The 19,948-nt window shown below is 38.6% G+C and overlaps 1 protein-coding gene across 2 annotated transcripts in view; it reads left to right on the top strand.

Annotated features, from left to right (window-relative positions):
- LOC120517707 (macrophage mannose receptor 1-like) overlaps nt 1-19,948 on the top strand; it is a 46,986-nt gene that overhangs the window by 18,890 nt on the left and 8,148 nt on the right. For both annotated transcript variants that reach the window (XM_039740169.1, XM_039740161.1), the window contains exons 2-4: nt 5,189-5,512; nt 15,209-15,244; nt 19,105-19,134. In XM_039740169.1, coding sequence (XP_039596103.1) covers nt 5,189-5,512; nt 15,209-15,244; nt 19,105-19,134 — 390 coding nt within the window. The remainder of the gene's footprint in view (nt 1-5,188; nt 5,513-15,208; nt 15,245-19,104; nt 19,135-19,948) is intronic.

Here is a 19,948-nt window from a genome sequence, read left to right as displayed (position 1 = left end):
GTATTGTATTGTATTGTATTGTATGAGCGTTGCCACTTTAGGATGTTGGTCACTATGGTGTCATAGTATATGCTGTTAGGCTTATGGTGTGTGCTCTACATGATCTGTAACATCTAGTGGCCATATTATTTTGTACTGAGGATTACTTGTGTTCTGTCTATGTATTGTATTGTATTGACCCCCTTCTTTTTGACACCCACTGCACGCCCACCCTACCTGGAAATGGGTCTCTCTTTGAACTGCCTTTCTCAAGGTTTCTTCCATTTTTTCCTTACAAGGGTGTTTTTTTTTTTATTTTTCCTTGTCTTCTTAGAGAGTCAAGGCTGGGAGCTGTCAAGAGGCAGGGCCTGTTAAAGCCCATTACAGCACTTCTGGTGTGATTTTGGGCTATACAAAAATAAATGGTATTGTATTGCATTGTAATATGCAATAAGAACTGAACCAAGCAGCACTACTCCTAGTACTCTGTGCTGCTGGTCATCCTTGTGATGCGTTACAAATTTTACATGACATTTAAGTCCCTCTTCCTATGACTTTGGAGTGCAAAGTCAAAGCGAACTTTATTGTCATCTCAACCATATACTGTACAAGTATACAGAAGCTCAGGGTGCACAGTGTAACAACAAGATGTGCAAATTAAAATTAAAATTAAGATTTAAAATTAAAACACAAACAAGACAAGACATTGTGCAAAGACAAAACAAAGAAGTAGCAGCAATATTGATGTGTAGTAAGCAATATGAACATTGATGCAAAGTATGGTATTATGCAACCTAGATACATAAATATAGTTAAGAAATATCCATCCATCCATCCATTATCCAACCTGCTATATCCTAACACAGGGTCACGGGGGTCTGCTGGAGCCAATCTCAGCCAACACAGGGTGCAAGGCAGGAAACAAACCCCGGGCAGGGTACGCACACACACACCCACACGCCAAGCACACAATAGGGACAATTTAGGATTGCCAATGCAAGAAAGTGGCTGGCATGTATAAAAGTTCTGTTTTTAGGGTTGGTTGAGACCATGTGGAAGATCCCAGGGGGCAGCATGGTGTTAAGGGGTAAAAACTCTCCTGCAGCCTGGCAGATCTGGCTCTGATGCGGCAGTATCTTCTCTTGGATGGCAGAAGTGTGAAAAGTCTATGTAAGGGGACCTGCAAAATGTTGCAGGCCTTGCGGTATGATATATATGGTAGCAATGAGCAGGGTGGGCTCCCCCTTGGAGATCGGAGCATGTCAGAGCGTCGAGATTATAGACACACATCCACCCATAAGGATAGAATTGTGGAAGAGGTGCCAGACAGGAGCGATCCCTGGACAAGGCGTCAGTCCATATCGGAGGGGAACACAAAGGCACAGGGTAGGGTCAGCAGTGCCAATTCACCAACGTTTAATCAGGTTGAGGTTTAGTTAGTTCAGTAATCAGTACTGAGTCATTCCAGCCTCACAGTGCCAGCCGAGGTCTGCTTGAGTTTGCATGTTCTGTCCTGTGAATTTTAGATAGATAGATAGATAGATAGATAGATAGATAGATAGATAGATAGATAGATAGATAGATAGATAGATAGCATAATTGGCAGGATTAGATAGATAGATAGATAGATAGATAGATAGATAGATAGATAGATAGATAGATAGCGCATGTGGGAGGATTAGATAGATAGATAGATAGATAGATAGATAGATAGATAGACAGATTGATTGGTATCAGTGAGTGTCCGAGATTTTACTCACTCAAACATTTCGTCTTCAGTTCTTTTATTTCCAAATCCACAGCATGAGAGACTCATTTTGCATTTAAACAGTCGATAGCTGGTTTGTGGCGCTTCAATCTGCTCTATCGCACACTCTGTCTTTTTCAGAGAAAGGATGGCTTGGCTCATTCACAAATCCAAGGCTTTAGTAAAAATACAAGGCAGTGTAATCAGTTTCGATTCAGATTTATTGTTATTTGTACAAAGTACATTGAAACTGTTATGTGCGCTTTTTCATTACGCTGCCACTATGTAAAATAGCAACACAGAATATAATGGGTGAAAAGTCTGAAGCTCTTATCTGTGTGTTGTTACAAGCCATGGGAGAGCACAAGTGCTGAAAAAACTAAATTGCAGAAGCAAAAGTAGGTCATTAAGTAAAATTGATCTTGGCACTTGGGGATATACCTCCGCACGTGAAAAATCTGTGATAAAATAATTCTATCTCGTTTCATGTCATTGTTACAAAGATGCTTCAAATACATGGAAGGCAGGCTTTCTTCATTCACCTAAGGACACGTGCCCGTTGTACGCTGCAAGAATAGACAAGGTATTTTTAAAATTTATAACAAAGCTTCACTTTAGGACATGATGTTTTGTGGCAAATTAATATATAACATGACTAGTGGTGTGTGCCCCCCGGTCGCCTATGGCGGCCAAACCCCTAGCTCAGTGGTTCTCAAACTGTGGGGCAGGCCCCTCTAGGGGGGCGCAAAGAGGTGAAAAAAGAAAACAAGAATCGAAAATATGAAAAATACATCTATTGAAACCAAAACAAATGAACTTAAACTACATTCTGATACTAGAAAAATAAATATAGAGTAAGATAAATGTCGATAAAAGTTAAGTAGGTGTAATAAAATATGGAAGTTCTATGATATATCATTATTAAAAAAGAACAAATTGGTATTAGTGGGCTCCTTCCAAAAAAACGTTAGGGGGGCAAGATTAAAACTGTTATGAAAACTCGGGTCGCAAATACTTAAAGGTTGAGAAACGCTGTCCTAACTGGTTGCTCGCTTTGGTCCACAGTTAAATTTTTTGCATTTAATGAAAACAAAAATAACTCTTTTAACAATATTTCACATGTGGATGACCCGGGACACAAACTTATGATTTCCTTACTGGGAGACAACTGCGCTGCCATTGCACCAAATGTGTGGCTTGTCAACTGCTAGCACACAACTGAACCACTACTGTTCCCAGTGAAGCTGATGTATTTAATGTATTTTTTTTTGGACATATTCACATTAAATTGGTTGTATTGTAACAAGAGTATCATTGTTGCATTCTCCGAATGAAGATGAAGACAATGATATGTAGACGTATACTACAGTATATGATGTACTGTTTTGAAGAAAAGTGAGCTTTGCATGAAAAAGTTGCACAATCTAGCCAGTCATTTTATATATACACTAGGGGTTTCACCCCCTGCTCACTTCGCTCACCAGCCACTTTACGTCTCTGCCACTGGAGTTGTGAAGAGGGGGGCTGAACGCACCCCAAGGAGACGTAGTCGCTCCTCCCAAACCCCCTCTTAAAAGGTGATACAATGGAAAACAAATACAGATTTTGTTTTACCTCCGCTTTGCTCGATCAGCTGCTGCTGTGCCGTGTGATCTGCATCACGCGTGGCGCTTCAAACATTTAAAAGCCTGTACAGCAGCTGTCCTACTCTTTGTCTTTTATTTCCGGTCCCGGGTGTGGTTAAATCACTTGGTACAAAGTCTTGTCTCATGGGACATGGGTTCTTGATATTTTTTAGTTTATAATTTACAAATGGAATAAGAATCTGAAAATCTAACAACATCACATTAAAGTTTGATAAATTCTGAAAGGAATGATATCAAGCATATATATGTAGGTTTTAAAATAACCCGATTTAAAGCGGGAGAAAAAAGTGACATAAAAACATCACATAAAATCATTACTCTTTTAGGCTTAGGATTTTATATATAGAGCATAGATATATATAGCAGATTATAAGGAAATAAGTTTAACACTTTGAATGCAATGTACACGTTAAATTGTATCTCATTGAGCCTATTCAAATGCAAAATAATAAAGAAGTATCTCAGTATACATAGAGTTGCCAGACGTCCCTTATATACGTAACATGTCCCATATTTGATTATTTTGTCTCCTGTCCCGTACTGACTTTTCAGGGACACCCAAATATCCCGTTTTTAGTTCATTTTCAAATTTCGTTATAAAAAATATATTTTTACTACTTTTTTATGGTACTTAGTTGTAATTTTATAAGTAATTATACTTTCTTTTCTCAGATTCTCTTGATGAAAATAACCCAAATGTAACGAGTGTTTGCTGCCTGTTTGCAACTTGCTATGGTTGGCCGAGGACAGCGACACTTACCATTTTGTTCTCCAGCCACGCTGCTGTGCAGTTATATTTCTCTGTTGTCTGTATTAAATAAATATTTACAAATAATTTCACTTTTGTTTCCCCATTAAAATCCTTGCTTTATGTTTTTAACTTATGTCTCTACTTTTATATAATATATTGGTCTGGGTGTGTAGGGGGCATGTATAAATGTGTATATATATATATATATATATATATATATATATATATATATATATATATATATATATATATAGTAATATATACAGAGATTTTAAGAGTGTCCCGTATTTCTAATTTTCTAATCTGGCCACCCTAAGTATACAGCCATTAGAGATGCAGCCATCTTTCGGGTTAGCTATTCTGATGAGTCTCAGTTACTAAGTAAAGTGCTGCCATCTAGTGGATAGACATATCATTTTATTTTAGGTGGAAACAGCTTGTGGAATATAGTGCTCATAAATAGGCAGTTTGTAGTTACGGTAGACATCCTGTGGTGGGCTGGTGCCCTGCCTGGGGTTTGTTTCCTGCCTTGTGCCCTGTGTTGGCTGGGATTGGCTCTGGCAGATCCCCGTGACCCTGTAGTTAGGATATAGCGGGTTGGATAATGGATGGATGGATAGTAAGACATCATGAAGAAGGCATAAAGCTACTGATATTTTAAAACAACTAGATTTATTTCAAGATGAATATTTTGATGATGATTAAGATAGTGACAGGACTCCGACTTATCCCAACTGTCAGGACAGCAGTACATGGACAGTCTGACACTCACTGAGCACAAATAGTTACAAACTAACAAATGTGTTGCGCGCAACAAGTGTGGACAAGGCAAAGAAACTCTTCTGTGTAATGCATCCTGAAAATAGTTGTATGGATGAGAGTGAGTGTGGGTATTTATGTGCGACCGCACCCCACCATGAACTGCTTTCTCTTCTAGGGCTTGTCTCTACCTTGCACTGTGTGACTCAATATTGGTAAAAAAAACCTGACTAAGAATATAAATGACAGATGAATGTGACAGTGTCCATTAAAATGTTCCTAAATGATTGTGTTTGTTTTCACTAGACACCAGTGACAACTCATATCAATATATCCTGATCCAGCTACAAAAGACATGGAGTGAAGCACAAGCCTATTGTCGTTCAAACTACGCCGACCTCGTCACCATCAACAGCGACATCACAAATAACGACATCTACAATTTAGCGAACGGCAGGGCAGTCTGGATAGGCCTCTACAACCATGCCTGGAAGTGGTCAGATGGGACAGCGATAACGTTTCTAAATCCACATATAGATGTCCTCAACTGCATGGCCTTGTGTTATGTGTCCCCATACATATGGCATAGTAGGTACTGCAGTGATGTATATACTTTCTTCTGCTATGACGGTAAGAGGAGTTATAATGTTTTATTTATTATAACTTCAAGATCTTTTAAGTGTTGAGTTTGTATGAATCATACATGGATACCAAAATGGGGGTCTAAAAGTTAGGAGGGACAGCAAGAAAATTAAACTGACTGAGTCTCTGAGGCTGAACCCAGATAAGAATGTTCAACTTCGTTCTCTCTTCTCAAGTTGTGTTTTCTACTGTACTGTATACTTCTATCTGGGGCTGGAATTACAATATTAAGCAGAGACTGTGTTGATTTGTTATAACATTATGACTTGTAATTAAACAGAATAATTTAAGAACACGTCACTGCTGTCTGCAACACCGCATGATTTGAGCCCAGTTTGCGAGTATCATCAACACCCAGTGGCACACACTTTAGTGAGGACAATCTGAGCTCAAGCAAACTAGCAACTCTCATTATTGTGATCATTTGTGGGGAAGGAAGACCATGTTCATTTCTCAGTTTGGGTTATTGTGGGGTTTTACTGTATTTGCACTTTAGTATTAAATACAAATGTTTTAGAGGCTGCTGTGTTTTTCCCTAATTGTGAGCTCTTCATGTAAAGCACATCCATCAGAACAGGCATGACTGTTATGCAAAGGAGGTAGCATGTGCTACAGTATCTGTTTAGGTAGAATAATAAGGTTCTTAAACTGTGCTTAATGTCCTACATCAGTGGTGCTCAACCTGTGGGGGCCACGAAGTAACAAAAAGGAGGGTGCGAAGATGTGAAAAAAAGAATCAAAAATATGAAAAAAAACTCTGTTGAAACCAAAACTTAAACTACATTTTGATACTAGAACAATAAATATAGAGTTAGATAAATGTCGATAAAAGTTAAGTAGGTATAGTAAAATATGCATCTACTTTTCAAAAAAATGTTAGGGGGGGGCAGAATTAAAACTGTTATGAAAACTCGGGTCACAAATACTTAACGGTTGAGAAACGCTGTGCTACATAGATAGTGTGAAATAAATGGCACAACAAAGGTGTGGGGCAGCCACCTGTATACGTTCCCTGGCCGCAAAAGGGCTTACGTTTTAGTACAATGTGTACAGGTTTGAGTCCAAAGTAGAACTGCCTTGGTATGGATGATTTCGAGTTTTTAAGATGTCTCAAAAGAAGTGATGTCATCCCAGCGGAACCAGAAGTGACGTCCTCGTGGCTGGGATAGGAAATGATGTCGTCAGACCATACTCAGATACGTACTGGTCGGCTGAGAGAAAAGAGAGTGATTTAGTGCAACCCACCACCCCCTGGCCTGGCGTGGAATTGGCGTTTTCTGGTCCCTTTGGTTGACACCCAAATGTTTGTATGTGACAATAGATCGACAAATTGATAGGTAAATAGATAGACAGACCTGAACTGGCCGGAATGCCTTACATTTTTCATCCCAGCATGGAGAGATGGGTGATAAGTGGACTGGGCGAGGATGAGTGCCGGGAGCAGTTCATTCCCCCACTCAGCAGATGGCAGTGTTCCTTCAGGCTAAATCCAATCGAGACACCTGCAGGGTATCATGGGACTTGGAGTCCAGAAGTACAACCCTGTATGGATCTTTGGGTGCCACAAGGGGACACTGCCATGAGAAGACTACCTGGGTTTCCTTCTGTCCCAGCAGTGCCCCTGATAACCAATCCCAGGATACTGGAATCAACCACAGCCAAGTTTAAAATAAGCCCACTGGATCCCAACTCTGACTCCCTGAGGTCAAATACTCAGCTGGACGCAGAAGGAGAGTGAATCTGTTCAATGTGAAGTATTTGCGGCTGGTGTTTTTGTGGAAAAGTGTTTTTGTTTAAAAATAAAAACGTTTTATCTGAAACCAGTTTGGACTTGGTGGCACCCCTTGTGGTTACAATAGATAGATAGATAGATAGATAGATAGATAGATAGATAGATAGATAGATAGATGTGAAAGGCACTATATAATATATAATAGATAGATAGATAGATATAGATAGATAGATATATAGATAGATAGATAGATAGATAGATAGATAGATAGATAGATATGAAAGGCACTATATAATTATATAACAGATAGATAGATGTGAAAGGCACTATATGATAGATAGATAGATAGATAGATAGATAGATAGATAGATAGATAGATAGATAGATAGATAGATAGATAGATAGATAGATAGATAGATAGATAGATAGATAGATAGACACTATATAAACCAGATTGACTTCAAAGGAAGAAAATTTAAAAAAGAAAACTTTTACCTCGGCACTATAGTTGCTTATTGCTGTTGTTATAAAGGAGCCTCCCTTGTGTTTCTTGAAACACTTCTGCTGAATAATTTGTTTTCTGAAAGTCCTCAGAGTGTCAGAGAGAGGATGTGCAGCATTGTTCATGATGGCACTCAGTTTTGTTTTAATTGTTTACTTCTCTAAGACCTCCAATAGAATCCAGAGTGTGTACAATAACTGAGCCTGCCTTCTAATTCTGCTAGTTGTTCCGGTGGGCTCCTCTTGAAGTGATTTTACCAGCCAAGTAAACCACAGCGAAGAAAATCACACTGGCCATCACAGAGTTATTGAAGATGTGAAGGATATAATTTCCTGCATTAAAGGAGTGCAGTCCCCTAAGGAAGAAGAGCCTGCCTTTCTGTCCTTTCTTATAGAGTTCCTCTGTGTTCCAAGATGAGTCCTACCTGTCATTGAAGTGGACCCCCAAGTACTTGTAAGAGTGCATTTCCCCTAAATCCACTCCCTGAATACTGACTGGACATAGAGGCTCTTTGGTGCGGGTAAAGTCAATAACCAATAGACAAACTGCAGTGGGTCCAGGTGGTCCACCACAAGAGCACTCATAGTCCAGGACCAGCCTCTCAAAGTTCTTCATATGTGAGATACAAGTGCCACTGGTTTGTAGTCATTAGGTAAAGAGGTTCCTGTCTTCTTTGAAACAGAAACAGAGCAGGCTGTTTTCTCCCACAGTAGCACATTCTGTAGCCTTAGGTACAGGCAGAACAGGTGACAGAGGACACCACAAAATTGGTCAGCACAGACCTTCAGAACTCAAGTCCCATGGCCTTTCTTTGTATGTAGTTTCCTAAGCTGTCTCCTCACTGGGTTATGGAGAGCTCATACTGATGGTCAGAGATGAACTCATGATTGGTCATCCTTGAAGTGTTAGGTGGTGATGATCATGTAGTAGGGATGGTGTGAGGGGATATATATATATATATATATATATATATATATATATATATATATATATATATATATATATATATATATATGGTGTCTGACAACACACCACAATGACTAAAAAGAAAGAAAGCTTCTGACTTGGTAGTCCCAGTCCCAGTGAGGTGTTCATTATTTAGGCGTATTGCTATTGATATTAAAGAGCCCCTGTAGCGTTTCTTGACACACTTCTGCTGACAGTGATTCATTATCTGAAAGTCCTCAGTGTTGTTGTGTTAGAGAGAGAATGTGCAGCATTGTTCATAATGGCACTCAGTTTTGCTTTCATTCTCTCCTCCACTACAACCTCCAGGGGGTCCAGAGTGTGTCTTATAACTCACTCTGCCCTTTTAATTAGCTTGTTGATTCAGTGGGCCTCTATTGAAGTGTTGTTACTAGCCCAGGGTTTCATGGGAATAATCACCTCTACTGAGCATTCCGGGGAACTGTGAAATATTTAGTGGTTCATATTTACCGCAGTATTCTTATTTTTTATTAAATATTTTGTTTGATCTTTTGTTTTTACAAATGTGATTTTTGGAACACATTAGGAGCTAGTTAACGTAGGCTGATATTCACACTGACTACTTTGGATCAGCTTAGCTATGTATTGTATTGTATTAGCTAAGGAAGTTCTTGTGGTCTCCAAAACAAGGTTTTATCAGGCTAGTTTTAAGGTCTGTGTTGAGGGATGAGTGGTAAGGCAGAGCGAGTCCCAAAATACGAGGGACATTCAAAAATTTTCTGCACTTTTATATTTTCATTGGAAACAGTGAAGGCGGAGGAGTATTTGGTCGTGTCTGAGAGTGACTTACAGTTTAGTATAAGAGTTGTCACCCTGTGGTGAAGATGGCTGCGAAACTTATAAATTGCACCAAAGAGGCATAGCTTCTGTAATACCCTTCTCCGCATGTGTGCTCAGTATAGGGATAAAGTTCTCTTTAGTGTTTAGTTGTCTATGAGTGGATTGAAACGTTTGAAAATGGCAGTACTAGTGTGACGGTGCATCAGTAGCTATGTGCACAACCAAAAGAATTTTTTGCTGATAGTTTTAAAAATTGGTACAATGCTGGGGAAATTGCAAAGCAAGGTGACTATGTAGAAAAGTGATGCAATTTATTTTTGAAATTCTTAATAATAGAGTTAAAAAAAGTGCAGAAACATTTTGAACGTCCCTCGTCGTTGAGGTGCCAACTGAGAAAAAAAAAACCTCAATATGTGTATGGTAGTGCTACATTAAACAATCCGTTAATAGCCTCTTATTGCCCTCTAGTGGCATTCCTTGGAAGGAGTCATCCTTGACACTCGGGTTCAAATGACATGGCACCTTCTAGGGATGTCTCTCATTTATATCAGTCAGACTAGTGAAGTTTTTCAGTGCTGTGAAGGAGAAAGAAGACAAGACCGTTAGTGACAGCCCATCTCTCATCTTGAGGTAGCGCCACATACAATAGGTGAGCCTAGAAGACAACACTCTGGCGCGACTGTATGATAGCCTATTACACATTTTTTAGAACCCTGTGCAGTTTTCTGTGTTGTTAAGGCCTGGTTACTCAGTGGTTAACACTTAATGCTTTAACATATTACCAGCTGCTCATTTTAGAGCTTTCCACTAGTTACTTACCTGTCATCACAGATCAGTACTCACTTGTCGCTCAGTGCATTAGTTGTGCTCTTTGGTACTTTCAGTACTTTACATTTATCACTCGTCACTCATCACATCTCATTTGTTGTTCAATACATTTATTTTGACTCCTTGTGACTTTTTCATTTCATTTTCAGTTTTGTTGTTTTCTTTTGTTTTTACAAAACCAATCACAGTTGATACAGTGCTTGTTTGCAAAGTACATTAACTTTTAAGCATTTGTTTTCTTGCAGCCATTTATTTGTCTTCTTATTCCAATTTAGTTTCACAGAGAGGCAAAGTCTAAACCAGTAGGAATGCCACGTATTGCAAGAAACAAACTGCTTAATGTGAAGAACAGAATTACAGCCACATGGAAATTAACTTTAGGGCACCTACTTTCAGATGAGCTTACTGAATCATTTTTTTTTTCTTAATCTTTATTTTTAAATTTTATAATTTATATTTTAATTTATAAATTAGTTATATATATTTTGCATGTTAGCAAAACACAAACAACAGAGTGAAAGAGGAAAATAGAGATGTTGTTACTACATAAATTCAAAAGTGGCATCTGAGAAAACATTAATATTTGTGCAAATCATAACATAGAAGTGACAATGAGTTTCTTCCCCTTATGGAAAAAGTGAAAAGAAAAAAAGAAGGCAGACAGACAGCTTGCTGTCTCTATGACATGCAATGGGCGGCTCTAGGGAGAACTGTGCTTACAGAGGTCAATCGTCCAATCGGGAATAACCCATCCACCCATTATCCAACCCGCTATAACCTAACTACAGGGTCACGGGGGTCCGCTGGAGCCAATCCCAGCCAACACAGGGCATAAGGCAGGAAACAAACCCCGGCCAGGGAGCCAGCCCACCGCAGATTGTGAATAACACTGAACATTTTTTTCCAAACATTTTGCTTCCTAATTATCATAATTTGCTGTTTATGATAGCTGGCATTAAGCAATTCAATTTTATTAGTTGGAAACTTGTTAAGGGTAAATTTTGCACAAACATTAGGAAGTTTTTCCTAACACAAAGAACAATAGACACTTGGAATAAGCGACCAAATAGTGTGGTAGACAGTAAGACGTTAGGGACTTTCAAAACTCGACTTGATGTTTTCTTGGAGGAAACAAGTGGATAGGACTGGCGAGCTTTGTTGGGCTGAATGGCCTGTTCTAGATTGTTCTAATGTTCTAATTAAATTGAGAGTGTTTAATCGCTTAATGATGACACATTGCATTAGCTTAGGTGAGCTACACATGTTTCGCTGCTGATTTTCAAATGTACTCATCGTCTGATGCTTCTCATTTCAGTGTTCAACAATAGCTGGCCAGCCCTGATGGATTCAATCTGCCCTAACGTTGCTTTTCCACTGTTGCAGTGTCCTGGTGAAGTCTTTCTATGGAAAAGATTGCTGTCAAAAATAACTCGTAATAATTTACGACAAAGTTACATTTGTGCTTCTCAAAATGACACTTGCTTTTGAAAATTGCGAGTACAATTCTCAGGCATGAACAAACTGTCGGGTCTTCACTGTGGGTTGTGGGGCGGGGCGGAGACTGAGCATGGGGGCGGGGTTCAAAACTCAGAGGGGCGTGCACATACACGGACGGGGTTGGGATTTCAGACCGCTTTATCTGCAACCTCCAACTAATTAAAATCCCCCCCACTCCATCTTATCTGTGGTTATCACAGAAATTCTTTTTCCTTTTATACTGTGATAAAATGTACAGGGTGGTCCAGATCTAATTATGTAGATCCAGATCATCTGGATGACTTTGATTGACTTTTGGCACAAAGACGATTGTTCATGTCGTCAGTTCAGCAACTTCTCGATGGTCTGGGGTTTTTCAGGTGATTAACTATACTCAGCAGAAAAAGAAACGTCCTCTGACTTTCAACTGTTTTTACTTTCAGTAAACTTAATGTGTAAATATTTGTATGAACACTAAAAGAGTCAACACCATAAGACATAAACTGAATGAAGGGAGGCTCAAAATCAAAAGTACAAGTCAGTATGTGGTGTGGCCACCAGCTGCTTGAAGTACTGCAGTGCATCTCCTCCTCATGGACTGGACCAGATTTGTCAGTTCTTGCTGTGAGATGTTACCCCACTCTTCCACCAAGGCACCTGCAAGTTCCTGGACATTTCTGGGGGGAATAGCCTTAGCCCTCACCCTGCGATCCAACAGGTCCCAGACGTGCTCAATTCCTTCGACGATAAAAACGAATCCGTCCATCACCCCTGGTGAGACAAAACCGTGACTCATCAGTGAAGAACACTTTTTGCCACTCTTGTCTGGTCCAGCGAAGGTGGGTTTGTGCCCATAGGCGGCGTTGTTGCTGGTGATGTCTGGTAAGGACCTGCCTTACAACAGGCCTACAAGCCCTCAGTCCAGCCTCACTCAGCCTATTGCGGACAGTCTGAGCACTGATGGAGGGATTGTGTGTTCCTGGTGTGACTCGGGCAGTTGTTGTGGCCATCCTGTACCTGTCACGCAGGTGTGATATCCGGATGTACCGATCCTGTGCAGGTGTTGTTACACGTGGTCTTCCACTGCGAGGATGATCAGCTGTCCTTCCTGTCTCCCTGTAGCGCTGTCTTAGGCGTGTCACAGTGCGGACATGGCAATTTATTGCCCTCACCACATCAGCAGTCCTCATGCCTCCCTGCAGCATGCCTAATGCACGTTCACGCAGATGAGCAGGGACCCTGGGCATCTTTCTTTGGGTGTTTTTCACAGTTGGTAGACAAGTCTCTTTAGTGTCCTGCGTTTTTAGAACTGTGACCTTAAATGCCTACTTTCTGTAAGCTGTTAAGGTCTTAACGACCATTCCACAGGTGCATGTTAATTAATTGATTATGGTTAATTGAACATGCATGGAAAACATTGTTTAAACCCTTTACAATGAAGATCTGTAAAGTTTTTAAAACATTATTGTTGAAATACACAGTCCTGAAAAAGGGACGTTTCTTTTTTTTGCTGAGTATATGTAATAAACTTAATAAGTTATAGCGTAATGAAAATTGAATAATTAGATCTGGACCACCCTATATAACAACTTACTATTTTGGAACTTACACAGCATTGTATGAACCAATTATTTGGGGAAGAAAATGGAGTGCTTTGGCAGATCGAATAAATCTCCCAGCAGCGGCAAACAGGATGGGATGGGGAGACAAATTCCGAGCCGTTCACATCTACCTATGCAAACGCAGATAACGTTATGCGGGACGGTTGGATATCCTAACCATGCTTAAGTATGTGATGCACTACACTCCCGTGACTGTTTGTTCACGCTTGAGAATTGTACTCATAATTTTCAGAAGCATAAGCATAATTTTGAGAAACCCAAGCGTATTCACACATGTGAAATGCAGATTTGTCATTAATCATTACAAGTTATTATTGCCAGTGTTCTTATTCCATACCTTTCATCATGTTCGTCACCAACTGTATCAAGATTAGCAAGGAGCAAGTCCAAGTGTAATTCAGAAAATGAAACTTTAGTGATGCGTTTAATGGTTTTGCATGTATGAAGCATCTTGTCAACCTGCTGGGTGTGCAGTAGTTTGGTGCTCTGTTCAGCAGTTGCCAAGAAAATTCTCACCATCATCCCTGAACACCGTCATTGTGATTTCCTCCAGACTGACTAGCAGATCCTCAAATTGCTTGTCATTGATGACGTGTCTGATTTGGGAACCAACAAAACTGCCTTCTTAAATCATGGCATCAGTTCTTTGTGGAAAGATCTGTCTCAGATATCAAAACTCTTTACCTTTATGGTTCATTAATGTTTAGTCAGGCCAAGTTTTATATGAAAAATAGGCAAAAACATTTTCTTGCCCTTAACCAAATGCTTACAGAGCGGGCAGTGCTTTTTAGTGTAATGAGTCTCTTTAGCACAGCTCTCCCTTTCTCAAATGAAACTAAAGTACTGCGTGTAGCCGAGCTGCATGCCTAGTAGCTGAGCCCCTACTTTTAGATCAGCTGAAGTTGCTGTACTGTGTGCGTATACTTTGAATTTGTGAGGAAGTCCAAAAAACAGGGGAATACAATTAAATGGTATGCGACAGGAGCATTTAATAAGAGATTTTTGTGAATATCAGGTCAAAGTCCATGAGATACACCCAAAAGTGTTCAGGAAGCAAAGTCTTTGTTATCCAGTGTGCTTCCCGAGAGTTTAATCACCAAATGCTCCTTTGTGCATCGCTGTGGCTGTTGGGAATGTGCTGTCTTTGGTGGTTGTGCTCCATTGACCCTTTCATGACATAATGGGATTCAGCTTCTTTAAGGACTAGAGCCCCCTTTGCCCCTTGTCTTCAGACAAATAAAGGAAAGACTGCTCACAGCTTCCTTTGTGGTTTATGAATCTCGGTTTTGATTTGCTCTTCCCGTCGTCATTTTGAGTCCTGCCTCTTTGTCATTTCAGATTCCTGTTTTTGGGATTCCAAACCTCCTCACTTGGTTCTCTTCAGTTTGTAATGATTAATGATAAAGATTAACACCTCTGTTAGTTGCAGGTAAATGAGAAGTAGATAAATGACAAAACATGAGAAAGACTTAACGCATAAAACTAAAATTTAGGGAAAGATTTTTTTTTTTTTATTAAGAAACTAACTCCATACAAAAATAAATAAAAATAACAAATCAAGTGCATTATATTCTTATGCTTGGGCTGATGATGTAAAATTCTAACACAATTTTATTATATTTCTGTATATTCATAAACATTCCAGGAGTATTGGTACTAATTTCATTCTATAAGTAACTATTCATTTTCATTATTTTCTGTATATTTTGCATTGGTTTTATCATTTTTAACATATATTTAACATCTTCTGCTTACAGTGAAACAACAAGCATCAATCACTGACACATCTGGAGGTATGTCCTATTTTGTGATTTTTCTATTGCTTGGTTTAATACTAGCTAGCCTTGTGTTATAAATGATACAGATGACCATAACAAAAGTTTATATGTAAGGAACATGCATTTAAAAATATCTGTTAATGGAAAACTGGCAAAAAAATGAATAGATAGATAGATAGATAGATAGATAGATAGATAGATAGATAGATAGATAGATGAAAGGCACTATATGATAGATAGATAGATAGATAGATAGATAGATAGATAGATAGATAGATGTGAAAGGGACTATATAATAGATAGATAGATAGATAGATAGATAAAGATAGATAGATAGATAGATCTGAAAGGCACTATATAATAGATAGATAGATAGATAGATAGATAGATAGATAGATAGATAGATAGATAGATACTTTATTAATCCCAAGGGGAAATTCACATAATCCAGCAGCAGTATACTGATACAAAGAAACAATATTAAATGAATAATGCTACCATAAAGGTTTGAAATGTGTTAATAAAATAGCTGTGAAGTAATAAGAAAGCACAAATCATATGAATTATTTTGAGTTCAAACTGTGTGTGTGTGTGTGTGTGCGGAGTATGCCAGCCCTTTAGCATGTCTTCCAGTGCCAACTCAATGCTTTGTCTCCTGGATCTTCTCGCACCCGATTCTCACACCCCATTTTAAGTGCATTGGACTTCAGATATTTCACCACAGACCTGTTTTGTATTCATTGACTATATTAACCAGAAATACCAATAAATATCATTTTGAGAACAGGCGACACGTGGGACGTTTCTATTAGCTGTTAACAAACAAACCAACCTACATGAACACTACAGGCCACTAGTCAATGTTGGGTCACATGGCAGAATTCAACATGTGTAGCAGTTGTATACAAACATATATAATTTATAAAGTATGGGCACTATACTCTAACCTTTAACAGAATGTTTTTATGGGCTTTGAACGGCCAAACTACCCTGAATGCAGTGGGAAATGGTAAGGTAAAAATAAATTAAACGTTGTACAAATTAATGGATGTTTGTTTTTTTTGTTTTTACTTTTTGATAATATTTGAGGGAATAAAAGCACAAGGTTTCATACTGAGCAGAGTGTTTTTACCGATTTTAAACACAGAAGCAGTTAAATTTGACCCAAAAGACATTGCAAGGGTTTAACATCCAACAGTTTATAATAATAACACAGTACCTGACATGCTCTTTATATGACTTTAATCAAGATTTAGAAAAATGTTTGTATCTGCTGATTACTGTAAGTAAAGATCACTGTATGTATTTTTGCACTGATTGTTGTTTCTTTAATTACTGTATCTACTAGCCGTCCCCCGCGGCTTCACCCGCGTATTAGTAAAACAGGACAGTGAGGAGGACCCCACCTGGCTCTCTACTCCTAACGTCACGCTTCCCCTCTCCCCTCAGCCCACAGTCTTTGTCTCGGATTAGCACGAATATATCGCTCCTGCAAGTGAACTATGATTCTTAGCATGATGAGACAAGTTGCAAAATCAAGCAGAAGGTTCAAGCAAATTATAGAAAAATACCCCGATCTAAATCTGTAGTTATGAGTAGTTATCTCGTTCGCTAGCTAAGCAGATGTAAGATACACCCAGAGGCTGGCATGTGAGTGAGGAGGGACCGCCACCCTCCCCTCAGCCCACTGTGTGCCTCTCGAATTTGTACAAACAAAATATGATAATTAGTGCAATGAGAGAGGTTGCAAAATCAACCGGAATGTTCAAGCAAATTATAGAAAAAAAACTCGATCTAAATCTGAAAAGTAGTTCTGTCATGAAATGTGGACAGACAGGCAGACATTGGATTTTATATATAGAGAGATGTCTATATAATTTCTAGGATAGAAATTTATCTTATCATTCGGGGTCATTTTTGCTAAATCGCTTGTAATTCGACCTCTCCAAATTAGAATCATTGCTGTTATTGAACTATCTGGAGTATAAACACATGTTTGGTCTCTTTGTAAAGGTAACATTCTCTAGTTTCACCCTTAGCAGTCAGAATCACTGTAGGTGTGACTGATCAAAAGTTATGCACATTAGAACTCACAAAAAAAACGAATTTTTTTTGTTCTCGCCTAAGTTTTTTTATGAAAATAAAGGCAAATAAAGCTGCAGTAGGTAGGTGGGGACAGAAACACACTATGTACCAACAGAATAACTTGTTGACTACTCACATTTCAAATTTGAAAAGAATACCTGTAAAAATGACATTTTTTACACCAGTTTTTATGTGGGCATGTCCAGGGGCTTTTTAGAGGGACCATTATCCACATTTTGGAACATATGGAAAAAGTGTAATAACTTTTGAATGCTTCAACCCACAGATATCAATGAGGGCTCTACTGAAAGCTTACACCTAAAGGAATCTATATCTACACAGAGTGTCACTCTATTAGTTATAGAAATAATAAAAACAATAAAAAATACACATTTCTATGTAAAAATAGTCAATACAAGTTATGGGCCAAAAATATATTTATATTTTTATTTTTACTTTTTTTATAAAATGCACACAAACTATATATATTTCTTTTACAAACTGTTAGAACACAGCTCAGCGTTTTTCCATGTGCCACTTGATGGCAGCAATCGCTAGCAAACAGAAAGCACAAGGGTGTGGCACGTCGCTCTCTCCCATTATACCTCCCGTATGCCGGTTGAATACTTTTGCAATGCGTACATGCATCTATTATTTAATCGAGCGTTTATTTACGCTTAAACTTCTACTTTTATTCATATTTAAACTGCGAAAAAACTTGGCGAAATCACAATAAACAACCACGCACCAACTCTGCAGACTGGCACAAATGCCACCTTCACGCAGCTCTGATTGTTTTTTTTACAAGTTAAGCATAGCAAGTCACCTATCAAAATGCTCGGCTGCTCATTGGCTGTAAGTTTTGAGTGTCAGTCACAGTGTCCAATCAAACTGGTAGATTCTACCAGAGTTCAGAGCTATACGTCACCCTTCAAGCTTTCTGTGACACTGGTTGGCTATACGAGGTGCCAGTCAACCCCAGACCCATCGTAATTGGCCAACTTAGGTGTCTTTCAGAAGCTAATACTTCCGTGTTTCATGCGGTAGCATGGTTATCGCCGACAGAAACAAATTACGTCTAATATGAGCAATATAAGTGAAAAAAAATTACTTAGGTGGTCTCAAGTTATGAAACGTTTTCTGGAGTTTTTGTCCCTTTTTGGATATATCGTGTGTTTTGGACCTAATCGTTTTACTGGATTATATTCGCTGGAGCCTTACGGACACAATGGGATCAATACTGCTCGGAAATATTGATGTTTGACTTGCAGGGGGTCTTCAAAGGTAGGCACAGTCAACTCTTAAAAGTATGTACTTCTCTGTAAAAAAGGCTTTAGTGTCAGTGCTGTGGTTGTTGTGTGTCAAAATGGTTTATATCATCGGAAAGATGAGACTTTGAAGTTTCATTTGATGGGTAGGGTGTCGAGATGCATGGCAGATGGGCATGCACACATTACTGTAACGTTTTTAAAACGCTGTTATGTCCCGGGACCGGCACGTGTGCGCGTTAAGAGGTTAATGTTTGCCACTTATTCCTTAGTATATTTAGACATCTAAACGTATAACATGTTTGGGCTCATCTTCTGAATTATCCATTACTGCTGCTTCATATATCACAAAAATGACTGACTGGAGATGGCATTAAAATAGGATATTCAGCTCGTGTTTTTCTACCAGAATAAATTGGTGAATATAATAGGTAAACTTCTGTTCTTTGTTTTGATGTAAGAATGTTTTTTTTTCATCTTCCTCATATAATGTATTGCTGTTGCTAATCTTTCTTTTTACAGTTCAAACCCTTGCTCCTACAACCTCTATTGGTATGTTACTTTTACTATTTTCTTTTTTATTACTGTGTCCAGTTGCCATGGGCAGAATTTAAAGGGTGGCTGGTGGGCCAACAGATTAGGTATCTTAAGTAAAATAAATCTCCAATAAATGGTACTTTGTTGCTCAAAGGTTTCTTTCAAGTCATATCTCATGAAAATATATTAATAATCAACAATGATGATAAATAAATCCATGCTGTCCTAAGCGACTTTCTCTTACATGAAGCTCATCCTTAAAGCGAACGGAGAAACATTCTGTGCGACAAGTTTACTGTTTTCAAATTTAGCTTGAGAGACGTCACTTTAACTTTATTTTGTATTGAACATTTTCCTCAAGGGAAAACACTTGAATAAGCTAAGTTCAGATAAGATAAGATAGACCTTTCCTTGTCCCCAAGTGGAAATTTAGATTTTTACAGAAACTCTTTAGATAGATAGATAGATAGATAGATAGATAGATAGATAGATAGATAGATAGATAGATGTGAAAGGCACTATATAATAGATAGATAGATAGATGTGAAAGGCACTGATAAATAGATAGATAGATAGATAGATAGATAGATAGATAGATAGATAGATAGATAGATAGATAGACAAACACACTTTGGTCTGAACACTCACCAGAATGTTTATACTGTACACACATGAAAAGAGCAATGTTATATTTAAGCTATTACATTTTGAAAAACTGCAACAATATATTTAAAAGTATGATTGATGGATTGATGGGCGGCACGGTGGCACAGTGGGTAGCACTATTGCTTTCAGTTTGCATGTTCTCCCCGTGTCTGCGTGGGTTTCC

The sequence above is a fragment of the Polypterus senegalus genome, chromosome 1 (assembly GCF_016835505.1).
Source record: "Polypterus senegalus isolate Bchr_013 chromosome 1, ASM1683550v1, whole genome shotgun sequence".
Lineage (NCBI taxonomy): Eukaryota > Metazoa > Chordata > Cladistia > Polypteriformes > Polypteridae > Polypterus > Polypterus senegalus.
The sequence above is the reverse complement of the archived record's forward strand: the minus strand, read 5'-3'. Positions and strand labels throughout refer to the sequence as shown.